A 12,208-nucleotide genomic window follows, 5' to 3' on the forward strand; every position below is an offset into this window, starting at 1 on the left:
TTTTCTGTAAATTATCTCAAATCCTTTATAAAAGGAAGCAGGATAAAAACAACTGAACCAAAACAAAAATCTCCAGATCAAATAGGCAGCTTTTATCAGATCACCTTTTAAATCTTCCAACAATTTTTGTTTGACTGAAGTAAAAAAAAAGTATTAGTACTTTATGTATGTTTAAGCTAAATGACTTTAACTTCCTGGGGTTAAGGTAAATGTTTAGGAGTTTTTGGTGGGTTGAGGGTGATGGACAGAACACTTAGAATGTTCAGAGATTTAAAATATTTTTTCAGAGAATCAAATAATTATTCATAGTAGAATTCCCAATCAAAATTTCTCACTTATATATATATTAGTAAGATTTAGGAAAACATATTGATGAACTTCAAAGAATTTTCAGTCAGAGGTGGCCTCAAGATACATTTTGTCATTTCTCAAAGGAACAGAAATTTATAGAAGGAAGAATACATATGAAAGCAAAGTGTCATTGTAAACAATTTTGAATTGAAATGGTATGGAGTAGATTTTGCAAGTAGGGTTTATTTATGTAAGTTTTATTTTAATTACTGAGATAGTTCCCTACAAGTGGCCTGCTTGCAGGGGTTCCTCCAGTGACTTGATTGTTCAAAGTCATGGTTTTCAAACACTGATGGGCATCAGACTCCCTGAGGGCTTGTCAATATGGTTTGGTTCAGGCCAGGTAATTCTCATATCTGACAAATTTCCAGGCGAGGTTGGGGAAGCTGGTCCAGGACCATATTCTGAGAATCATCAGTGTGGCACATGAGTTGTTTCTTAACAGAGATAATAATACTTTTTGTCCAAGTTGTATAATTCCTTAGAACATGAAATTTTTTTCATGTGTGCTATATTAGGCTAATTACAAATGAAACTGGTTTTGATATAACAACTTTGATTTTTAACACACAGCAAAATGGAAACCTGTTGTGTTCATGGCAAGAAATTAAAACAATTCAGAAATATATAAAAAGATAATAGCCATCCCAGATCACTTCTCAGAAACAACCACTATTAATAGTTTGGGATATATCTGTCCAGAATTTTCTCTTTACACTTTTAAGCTTATATATACAAGTGAATATACTTCATTTTGCAAAATAATCAGTCCTTTAATCTAAGTCTGCATCAGTATATCTCATGATAAATTCAGAATTTCCAAATCCCTTTCACTGGCTTCACAGTATTTCACTGTATGGATGGGACATGATTTATTTAATCTCTTTTCTCCATTGATAAACACCTAGGTCGTTTCCTGCTTTTGACATACAACATACTCAATGGTAAATGTATTTTGAACATCTTTTGAATATTTGAGAAAACTTGAAACAATTGTTATATGGATAAACAATTATGAAATATGACTGTTTTGTACTTCGTTCCTATTATACCTTATGAATGATGCTGACAAAAATAGTGTTTCCTATTTGTCTATATTCATGTAGTTGGATTAATGTGTATTTTGAAATGTTCAATATATCCTTTAATCTGTGTCATGGATTTAGGTCGTGGACCTTGATCGTGGGTTAGTATTAAATGCAGAAGGAAGGTACCTACAAGATTCACAAGGAAATCCTCTCCGGATTAAACTAGGCGGAGATGGTCGAACCATTGTGGGTAAGTGAGAATGGTCCTTATGGAACAAAAGTGCCCTGAGTCATCTGAAGCGTAACAACTTCTCTCTTCCTCCTTTTCCTCATTTTTAATGGGGGCCCTTGGTCCAGTTTCATTAACCTCGTGGAGATGAGGTGCCTTGGAAGGGGTGGAGCTTAGCTTCTTCCCTGATCCAGCTATCTTCCTACAGACTCCACCGTCTAGAGGAGGTGACTCTTGACTTCATTCTTGGGATTGGGCAGTCCAGAGCAGACCTCAGCAACACCGCTTCTAAAGCCAAACCCTGCCTGCTGCCTGTTTTTGTATAGCCTGTGAGCTCAGAATAGCTTTTATGTTTTTAAATGACTGCCAAAAAAATCACAGAATAATATTTGTGACATGTGAAGATTATATTACATTCATAGTTCACTCTCCATACACGAAGGTTTCTTGGAACTCAGAAACATGCGTTTCTTGGTTTACTGTCTATGTTTTTTGTTATGCAGTGGCAGAGTTGAATAGTGGCAACACAAAGCTTAAAATATTTACTCTCTGGCTCTTTGCAGAATAACTTTGCTATCACTGGTCCAAAGTAACACTTAAGTCCGTAGTGGTAGGAGTAAGCACAGGGAAAGAATCACTTTCCTTCCTAGAGACTTAGAGTTATTGCAGGTAATGCGGTATTTATATACTTTTATAAGCTAGTGCAGAGTAATGGACAATATAAAAGGCCCAGAAGTTTCTGGATAGTAGCAGGTACTGTGACCTCAGCTGGTATCCTTTTCATTATTTCTTTGCCTTTTATTGATTATAGAATATAAGACATTGAGAAGATACTTTCCACTTGCTTTTTACTTCCCTGGATTGTTTCACCTGGCTGCACAGCTTTTATTTGCTTTTGTTTCAGATCTGGGAGGGACTCCCGTGGTGAGCCCCGACGGCCTCCCGCTCTTCGGACAGGGGCGCCATTCCAAACCCTTGGCCAGTGCCCAGGATAAGCCCATTTTGAGTCTTGGAGGCAAGCCCCTGGTGGGCTTGGAGGTCATCAAAACAACCACCCGCGCCCCCATCACAACCACGAGACCCACCACCACGACCCCTCGGCCCACCACGACCCCTCGGCCCACCACGACCCCTCGGCCAACCACCACCACCACTCGCCCAACGACCACCCGAACCACGACCCGGAGAACCACCACCACCACCCCGGAGCCCACAACCCCTATCCCCACCTGTCCCCCTGGGACCCTGGAACGGCATGACAAAGATGGCAACCTCATAATGGGCTCACGTGGGGTCCCGGAGTGCTACCCTGAGGAAGGTAACTGTCTTCATTCTGTTGATAACTCAAGTCGTAAAGTGGCATTTCAGAAGGGGGTGTTGCAGAGCCTGCCGGGTGTGGTGAGTGAGGCGCACAACTTCAGATCTAAGTGGACTTCCTCTGTTTTATCTGGCAACCCTTGTCCCCACCCGAGTCAAAAATTTGTCTGAAACATGAGACACTGTTAGTTTGGACCAGCGTTTCCCAAAGTGTATTCCACTGGATATTAGTAGATCGTGTGTGCGTGCCAAGTTGCTTCAGTCATATCTGACTCTTTGTGACCCTATGGTCTGTAGCCCACCAGGCTCCTCTGTCCATGGGATTCCCCAGGCAAGAATACTGGGGTGGGTTGCCATTTCCATTAGTAGATTAGTACTTGTTATAATAATAATATAGAAAAAAGGTTCTGTAATTAGCTATGTGATTCAGACAAAGTTAAAGGAATTTCTGACTGTTGGACTCTTACCACTGAATAGTCTCACTGTAAATTTCCAAGAATAGTAGTATTTCCCAAGCATGTTTGAACAGCAATCCCTCAGATGGTAAAGAATCTGCCTGCAGTGCAGGAGACCCGGGTTTGATCCCTGGGTCAGGAAGATCCCCTGGAGATGGCAATGGCAACCTACTCCAGTATTCTTGCCTGGAGAATTCCATGGACAGAGGAGCCTGGTGGGCTACAGTCCATGGGATTGCAAAGAGTCAGACATAACTGAACAACTAACACTTTCACTTCTTTGCCTTTGAAAAATGCTTATGCTTACATGACTTGGCTCTCATGGGAGCGGGGCTGTCCACTGGCTAAGACTGAGCCCTTTCCTGATCTGGGACACCCAGTCCCAGCTGTCCTGTGCCCCTGCTGTGTCTTCTTACTGAGAACCACGCCCCCCCCACCATTGCTCCCCTAAGGAACGGAACCTGGGGGCACTGTGGGCCAAGTCACGGTGGAGCCGAGATGCCATCATCTTCTCTGCTTGTCCCTGTTCGCGCTGCTTGGGGGAGGTCATCTGTATTTGCCTCAGGCTTCAGAAGGCAGGTCTTCCCTGGTGGCTCAGACGGTAAAGCATCTGCTTGCAATGTGGGAGACCCGGGTTCGATTCCTGGGTCGGGAAGGTCCCCTGGAGAAAGAAATGGCAATCCACTCTAGCACTCTTGCCTGGAAAATCCCATGGACGGAGGAGCCTGATAGGCTACAGTCCACTGGGTCACAAAGAGTCGGACACGACTGAGCGACTTCACTTTCCAGAGGTTGAAATGAATTGCCATGCAGGCTGTAAAGCTTCTGTCTTTTTAAGCTAGTGCAGAGTGAAGAGCCTTCATTTCAGGAATCATGTGCGTGCCCTGAATTCGTAGCACACCGTCATTCAATCTGAACGTGAATGCTGTCTCCAGATTGAGAATTCTGTTTGAAATTAGTCTTTCCACGAAAAAGTTCCAAATGAACAGGAACATCTGATGTATCTGAAAAATTCACACCGAAGAACAGGCACATATGAAGAAGAGGACAATCAGGAAGAAAATTCTCACACCACCAATTAAAAGTGAGTACAAATTTGAATTTTCCTTTGGGTTTCTGGTATGAAGGTATCTTGTACTTTCCTTGACTTCTTCAGCATACACTGGTGTGGCTATTATTTAATTGAAGTATGATTAGAACAGATATTTCTTTACTAATAGGTTATAAACAGAAGAGTGGCTGTTTGGATTTTCTTCTAATTACTACTGCTATTATTATTAATATTTTACATTTTCTTTTAGCTTTTATGTAGGTCTTTTCATTTCTTTTCATTTACTTGGTAATTGTGGACTTTTAGTTGCCATGAAAGTCAGATTTTTGATATTTTTGTTCTTCTTTTCTTTGCAAATCTTGATAGAGATGTATATTTTTTACTTTACTCCTGTACAATTGTCTAATAGCCTAGCCTAAGCCAAATTAGTGTCTAAGGGTTAGTAATAGTTTACCTCTAGACAGCATTTTGAAAATAAGGACAAAGTCTTGGAAAAAGTTAAATTTGGGGAGAGTAATATGTCTTAACTGTATGTCTATATTTTATTATTTAAAAATACTTCACTGTGGCTTACCTTCCTTTTTCATTTCTGCTGCTCCACTAACAATTTCATTAAATATTTTCTTCCTAATATTATTTCTAATCATAGTTGTTTCTATTTATGAAAAAACATCTTTAACAATAGCTTTCCTGACATAAAAATCACATGCCATAAAGTTCACCCTTTTAAAGTTTTAAAGACTTTAGCATATTCGTAGAGTTGTGTGACTGTCACCGTTATCAAGTCCCAGAATATTTTCATCCCCCCCCCCCGAACAAACCTTACACACATTAGTAGTCACTCCCCATCCCTGCCCCTCCCAGCTCCAGGAGCTGCTTGTCTCCTTTCTATCTCTCGATCTGTCTGTTCTGGACATTTTGTGTAAATGGAATCCCATGTGAAATGTGTCGTTTTGTGTCTGGCTTCTTTCACTTAGCATAATTTGTTTTCAAGTTATCTGTACTTCTTTCTTTTTATTGCTGACTAATACTCCATTGTGTGGAAAGACCACATTTTATCCATTTATCAGTTGATGGACATTTGGGTTGTTTCTGCCTTTTGTCTATTATGAATAATGCTGCTGTGAACATTTGTGTACATGTTTTTTTCTTTTGAATATCTGTTTTTAATTCTCTTCTGTAGAGTTGTTTTGTTGGTTGGTAACTCTTTGTTTAAATTTTTTCCCTACTACTTTTTAAAAATTTTAATGGGAGGATAATTGCTTTACAATGTTGTATTGGTTTCTGCCACACAACAGTGTGAATCATACATATGTCCTCTCCCTTTTGAGCCTTCCGCCCCACCTCCCACCCCATCCTGCCTCGCTGGGTTATCACAGAATCCCAAGTGGAGCTCCCTGTATAATGCAGCAGCTTCCCACTAGCTATCTGTTTTACATAAGATAATGAATGCGTTTCCAGGCTACTCTCTCAATTCATCCCACCCACTCCTTCCCTTGCTGTGTCCATTAGTCTGTTCTCTATGTCTGTGTCTCTGCTCCTGTCCTGCACATGGGTTCATCAATACCATTTTTCTAGATTTCATATGTATGTGCTAATATACGATATTTGCTTTATGTTTAACTTTTTGAGGAAGCACCAAACTGTTGTCCATAGCAGCTGCACTATTTTCATTCCCCGCTGGAAACGTATGAGGCATCCGGTTCCTCTCCATCTTCACCAGCACTTGTTATTATCTGTTTTTTTCATTCTAGCCATCACAGCTTGGATTCCTTGTACTACACTATTTTATAGGAGGGACTTGAGCATCCATGGATTTTGGTATTCACAGGGGCTTCTGGGCCAATTCACAGGGGCCTCTGGGCCAATTACCTGTGTACATCGAGGGACACTGTGCTTCGGTCTACAATGTACACTCACAGGTGCTGGGGTTCCATGTGTACACACATGTGCTTTTTACCAAGTGCATTTTGGCCATGGCACTTTGCAGCCTACTCACCTGAAATTGTTACAAGAATGCTGACTTAGACCCTCTGCTGTGATCACTGTGAGAATACCTGCCCTTCTGAGACTCCCCTCCTCAGCCCCCAGCTAGCCAACCATTTGTCATTACCTTCTGTTGGCAAAATCCTAACATTTTGTTTTTAGCCCTCCAAATTTTTTTTTAACTTTTATTTTATATTGGAATATAGCCAGTTAACAATGTTGTGGTAATTTCAGGCAATCAGCGAAGGGACTCAGCCATACATGTACATGTGTCCATACTCCCCCAAAACCCCCTCCCATGCAGGCTGGCACATAACATTGAGCAGAGTTCCATGTGCTGTACAATAAGTCCTTGCTGGTTATCCATTGTATTAATAACTATAGCAGTGTGTACATAATCATCCCAAACTCCCTGACTATCCCTTCCCTTCCCAGCCCACCACCCCTGGCAGCCATGAGTTCATTTTCCTTTGAATCATTTGTAAGTTCATCTGTATCATTTCTTTTTAGATCCCACATATAAGGGATGTCATACAGGGTTTCTCCTTCTCTGTCTGACTGACTTCACTGGGTATGACACTCTCCAGGTCTATTGATGTTGCTGCAAACTGCAGGATTTCATTTTTTTAAATGCCTGAGTAATATTCTTATATATTCATTCATTCAGTAATATTCATATATATATATATATATATATATATCATATCTTTTTTATCTATTCCTCTGTCGATGAGCTTTTAGGTTTCTAGCCCTCCAATTTTAAAAGTCATCTTTTCAAATATCTTAGTCTTTACTCTCCTGGTTGTGTCAGTACCCTCTTTTCCTTGAAAACGCTGCTTTAACAGTGTTCTGGGAATAACCTTGTGTCATTAAATTATTCAGTAATTTAAGCATCTTTTTCTAGACATCATAGTTATACATATTCCTGTATGCATAGATGCATATTATATGTTTGTTTCTAGTGTATTGACACCCTTTCTCTCTTTACATACACACACACATGCACAATTTTTTGCTTGCTATGACTTCTCTATTAAGTCATAAACTCCTTGCAGTAGAGACAGCATCCTCTGCTTCATCTCAGATTGCTTGTGGTACCCAATTATGTATCTTTGGGTATCTTTACCATACCCTAAGCCATAGGCATGCTCCGTTTTCTAACGGAGAAGTTAGAGTCTTTTGAGAAGTCTTTTTACCAGTGATGCTTGTTTTTCAGGTTCCATTTTGACAGCGGATCTGATGGTATCGTGTGTGTTTGGAAATGTTATGAGCCAGCTGAACATCTTCAACAATTTGTAACATGACCTGGGGGCATCTTTAGAAGAACATCAGTCATTACGGAAAACAGTTCTCTCCTGCCACAGCTCACTCGCAAGACAGAAAATACAAAGAGAATAATTGAAAGTTCACTTGAGCTGGACCAATGAAATAATTTGCAAATATCCTTGGGTTTCAAATGACTGTAATTTACCTTCTCTCCAAAGTTTTAATGAGAATCCACTTTAACAGTTTTTTTTTTTTTTTAATGTATCTCTGGAACTAAGACCCAAACATTTTGCACTTTCTTTTTTAAATTTCACAACCGTTTGGATAAAACCACTGAAAAAACATACATATATAAACTGTAGCACATGGTTGGTGGCCAGCTGCTACTTTTATGTAAAGAGGTGGAAGCTTCTGACATGGATTTTGGGTTGGCTTAAAAACATCCAGTTATATGTGGCTCCAGATACTCCAAATTGGCATTCAGGTGGGGCAAATTCTGAGGGTCAGCTTTTCAAAAAAAAAAAAAGTAAATCTGTTTCATTACAGCTGGAAGTTTCTTTGACTTGGAATCAAGATGGTGCTATTTTAGAAAAATTATCTCTGACTTTATTTGGTTTTAAAACAAAAAAAAGGAGCACTAAATCACTCAGTAGGGTGTTTACTTTTGCCAGAAGACTTAACTGTCACTCGTCTCAAGAAGTGATCCAAGTTCACAGGTGAAGGGGTGGTTTCTGTGGTCTGGTGCTGGACGAGAGTGCTTCAGCTCCTTAAGGAACTGTACTTAGTATCAGGAATCCATGGAGGAGACCCTAGACTCGCCTCTTTCTCATTCACTCTGGGCTGCAGCAGTTGTACCATTTATTCATTCTGACCTAACCAAAAATAATAATGAAATGAAATGACTCTGAGCTGATAATAAGCCACAAGAGGACTACGTTCCTGAAAGTTAATAAAGGAAAGAAAATGGTGTCATGGAAAACAACAGCAAGATAACCCCAAATGTTAGGTGGTGTGAACTTGAAAACTCTGATTTAAACCAGCCCAGAAGTAATTCCTCTTGGATTCAGGCATATTGACATTGGAATGAACTGAAAAAAAAATCTTGTCTAGTCATTTTTCTCAAAATGCACATCCTGAAGGGTGGATCTCTTACAACCTCTCTTTGATGACATTTGCTGGCCACGTCAGAACACATCCAGCATCACCACCTCCATGGTGAGGCAGGTGGGATGCATCTCATGGGCCTCCGGTGTCTACAGGGCTTTTCACTACGATCCCAGAGCGGCTGGACAGGCGAGGCGAGGTCACCACTGTCCTCCGCTGGTGGAGTTGTTCTGGCAGCACCACATTCATGAAGTTATTCGAAGTAGGCTCAAAAAAGCCTAATAGAAGGAATCTATTGGACTATTTCAGGGGAATGATCAGTTATTTCCTAACCATAAACAAAATTCAAAATTGGTGCTTGTAATTTTTTAGTGAAGGAGGTTTATATACTTTTCTAGTTCAATTCCCCCTTCATTATGCTGCAGAATGATGATTCTAGTGAAGCGCCCAAAGGTTTACAAGCAAAAAGACTGGTTCGTCCAACTTTTAAACAGTGGAGGCAGTTTGATGAAGCATTAAGTCTTTGGAGCCAAGGCCTTGCAGTTCAGTTCTGTTTTAGCTCTTTGTCCTTTACCAGCTGTGAGACTCCAGGCATGTTATAAATCCTTGGTGTCCTTGGCTGAGAAGTGGGTGTAATCAACCCCACATATCTGGAGATTTATGTGAGGATTAACTCAATATATACCCAACAGTGCCCAATGCCCCAAAGGCATGTGATGCACCCCACTTCCTGCTTCCTGTCTCCTCACTCACCCTCTCTGCCTCTTAAGTGTGCCTTGGATTGAGAGTTCTGTATAATTTGCTGTGGCTTCAGGTCAAAGGAAGTGAAGGAATTCTTCTGAACTTTTTTTTTTTGAGTTAGGAAATCTTTTGCCTCAATATTTCACCAACTGCAGAGAAAGTATCTTCTTTTTTAGCTGCATCTGTCTTCCTCCCCCAGAGAAGTCATGTATGGATTTCCTCCCATCTTCCCAAAACAGCTTCTGCTGAAAACAGTACTCAGCTTGTGGAGGCAAAAAATTGTTTTTGCTTCACTCACTCACTTTTTTGAACCAAGTTTTCATCCATGCTCTTATCAGTTTTGTTGTTTTTAGTCACTAAGTCATGTTCGACTCTTTTGCGACCCCTATGGACTGTAAGATCTTCCCTAGTAGCTCAGCTGGTAAAGAATCCACTTGCAGTGCAGGGGATCCAGGTTCGATTCCTGGGTCAGGAAGATCTGCTGGAGAAGGGATAGGCTACTGCTGCTAAGTCGCTTCAGTTGTATCTGACTCTGTGCAACCCCATAGACGGCAGCCCATCAGGCTCCACCGTCCCTGGGATTTTCCAGGCAAGAACACTGGAGTGGGTTGCCATCTCCTTCTCCAATGCATGAAAGTGAAAAGTGAAAGTGAAGTCACTCAGTTGTGTCCGACTCTTAGCGACCCCATGGACTGCAGCCTACCAGGCTCCTCTGTCCATGGGATTTGCCAGGCAAGAGTACTGGAGTGGGGTGCCATTGCCTTCTCCTAGGGATAGGCTAACCACTCCAGTATTCTTGGGCTTCCCTGATGGTTCAGCTGGTAAAGACTCTGCCTGCTATGCGGGAGACCTGGGTTCAATCCCTGGGTCGGGAAGATCCCCTGGAGAAGGGAATGGCTACCCACTCCAATATTCTGGCCTGGAGAATTCCATGGACTGTATAGTCTATGGGGTGGCAAAGAGTCGGACACGACTGAGCAACTTTCACTTCACTTCATGGACTGTAACCCTCCAGGCTCCTCTTTCTATGTGGTTTCTTAGGCAAGAATACTGGAGTGAGATGCCATTTCTTCCTTCCGGAGATCTTCCTGACTCAGGGATCAAATCCACATCTCCTGCGTCCCCTGAACTGCAGGTGGAGTCTTTACTGCTGAACCACCGGGGCTTCCCATTGAGCCACCTGGGAAGCCATTAATAATAGTCATTTGAACAATGGTTCTTATAATTAGGGCTTCCTGGTAGATTAAAAAAAATCACATATAAAAGTCTACGGATTGCATGTATAGGATAATTTTGTAGTCATAGCAGATCTAGTGGCTTTATAAGTAAAATACAACTTGTTTGTAAAGAGATGTTTGTAATCATTAGGATATTATTTCCAAACTTCATAGGCAAGTTAAGAAGTTCTAATCATTACAGATTTATCTCCCGAGTCACTGAGAGGGGATGGAAGCTTAGAGGGAGCAGTGAAGCCAGAACAGAACAGAGAGGCAGGAGGGCACCTGGATCATGTGAGCGGCAAGACCAGGGGATGGAGGGAATGAGTGAAAAATCAAAGTGTGACTGGCTCAGTTGTGTCTGACTCTTTGCCACCCCATGGGTTTGCAGCTCTTCAGGCTCCTCTGTCCATGGAGTTCTCCAGGCGAGAAAATGGAGAAGGCAGTGGCACCCCACTCCAGTACTCTTGCTTGGAAAATCCCATGGACTGAGGCTGCAGTCCATGGGGCCGCTAAGAGTCGGACACGACTGAGCGACTTCACTTTCACTTTTCACTTTCCTGCATTGGAGAAGGAAATGGCAACCCACTCCAGTGTTCTTTCCTGGAGAATCCCAGGGACGGGGGAGCCTGGTGGGCTGCCGTCTATGGGGTTGCAGAGTCAGACACGACTGAAGCGTCTTAGCGGCAGCAGCAGCACCAGCAGGCAAGAATACTGGAGTGGGTAGCCATTCCCTTCTCCAGGGGTTCTTTCCGACCCTGGGATCGAACCTGGGTCTCCCGCCTTCCTGGCAGATTCTCTACTGTCTCAGCCACCAAAGGCCATGAACAAAGGAGTTCCCTGCCCTCCGAGAATGTCTGTTCTCACGCCTGCCCCCTTCCCCCTCTCCATCCCCCTCTCCCCTCCGTCCCCCTCCGCCTTCCTCCCCTCACAAGTCGGGAAGAGCGCCCTCTGCTGGAGGGTCGGGAGCGCTGGGGAGGTGTCTTTTCCAGTGCACCCCCCTGAGCGCAAAGGAGAGAAACTCTCCGTTCGTATGGAGCCCTCCACGTTCTGAGGCTCTTCCTCCTGAGGAAGCCGAGGCGGCCGTGGCAGGGGAGGCTTATCCCCCCGGAAGCCAGCAGCACGGGGCTGGATTGCTGTGCCCTTGGCGCCATTCTGAGAAGAGAGCCCGGGGCATTTGCTGACTGCCCTTGCCTTCTCCTTCCTAGATGAGTTCTCAGGGCTGGAGACCGACACGGCAGTGCCCACGGAAGAGGCGTACGTCATCTATGATGAAGGTACGATTGATTCCAAGCACATGATTGGGGGTATTTTCTGATTAGAGAATCTGATGTTCGTTACTAAGTGCGTGCACAGTCGCTCAGTCATGTCTGGCTCTTTGAGACCCCATGGATTGTTAGCCCACCAGGCTCCTCTGTCCATGGAATTCTCCAGGCAAGAATACTGGAGTGGGTAGCCATTCC

General features: G+C 42.8%; 1 protein-coding gene across 2 annotated transcripts in view; it reads left to right on the forward strand.

Moving 5' to 3' along the window:
* Positions 1-12,208, forward strand: part of FNDC1 (fibronectin type III domain containing 1) — a 112,208-nt gene that overhangs the window by 74,246 nt on the left and 25,754 nt on the right. For both annotated transcript variants that reach the window (XM_061428448.1, XM_061428449.1), the window contains 3 exons: positions 1,518-1,629; positions 2,513-2,926; positions 11,954-12,022. In XM_061428448.1, coding sequence (XP_061284432.1) covers positions 1,518-1,629; positions 2,513-2,926; positions 11,954-12,022 — 595 coding nt within the window. The remainder of the gene's footprint in view (positions 1-1,517; positions 1,630-2,512; positions 2,927-11,953; positions 12,023-12,208) is intronic.

This window comes from Bos javanicus, chromosome 9 (genome assembly GCF_032452875.1).
Source record: "Bos javanicus breed banteng chromosome 9, ARS-OSU_banteng_1.0, whole genome shotgun sequence".
Taxonomy (NCBI): domain Eukaryota; kingdom Metazoa; phylum Chordata; class Mammalia; order Artiodactyla; family Bovidae; genus Bos; species Bos javanicus.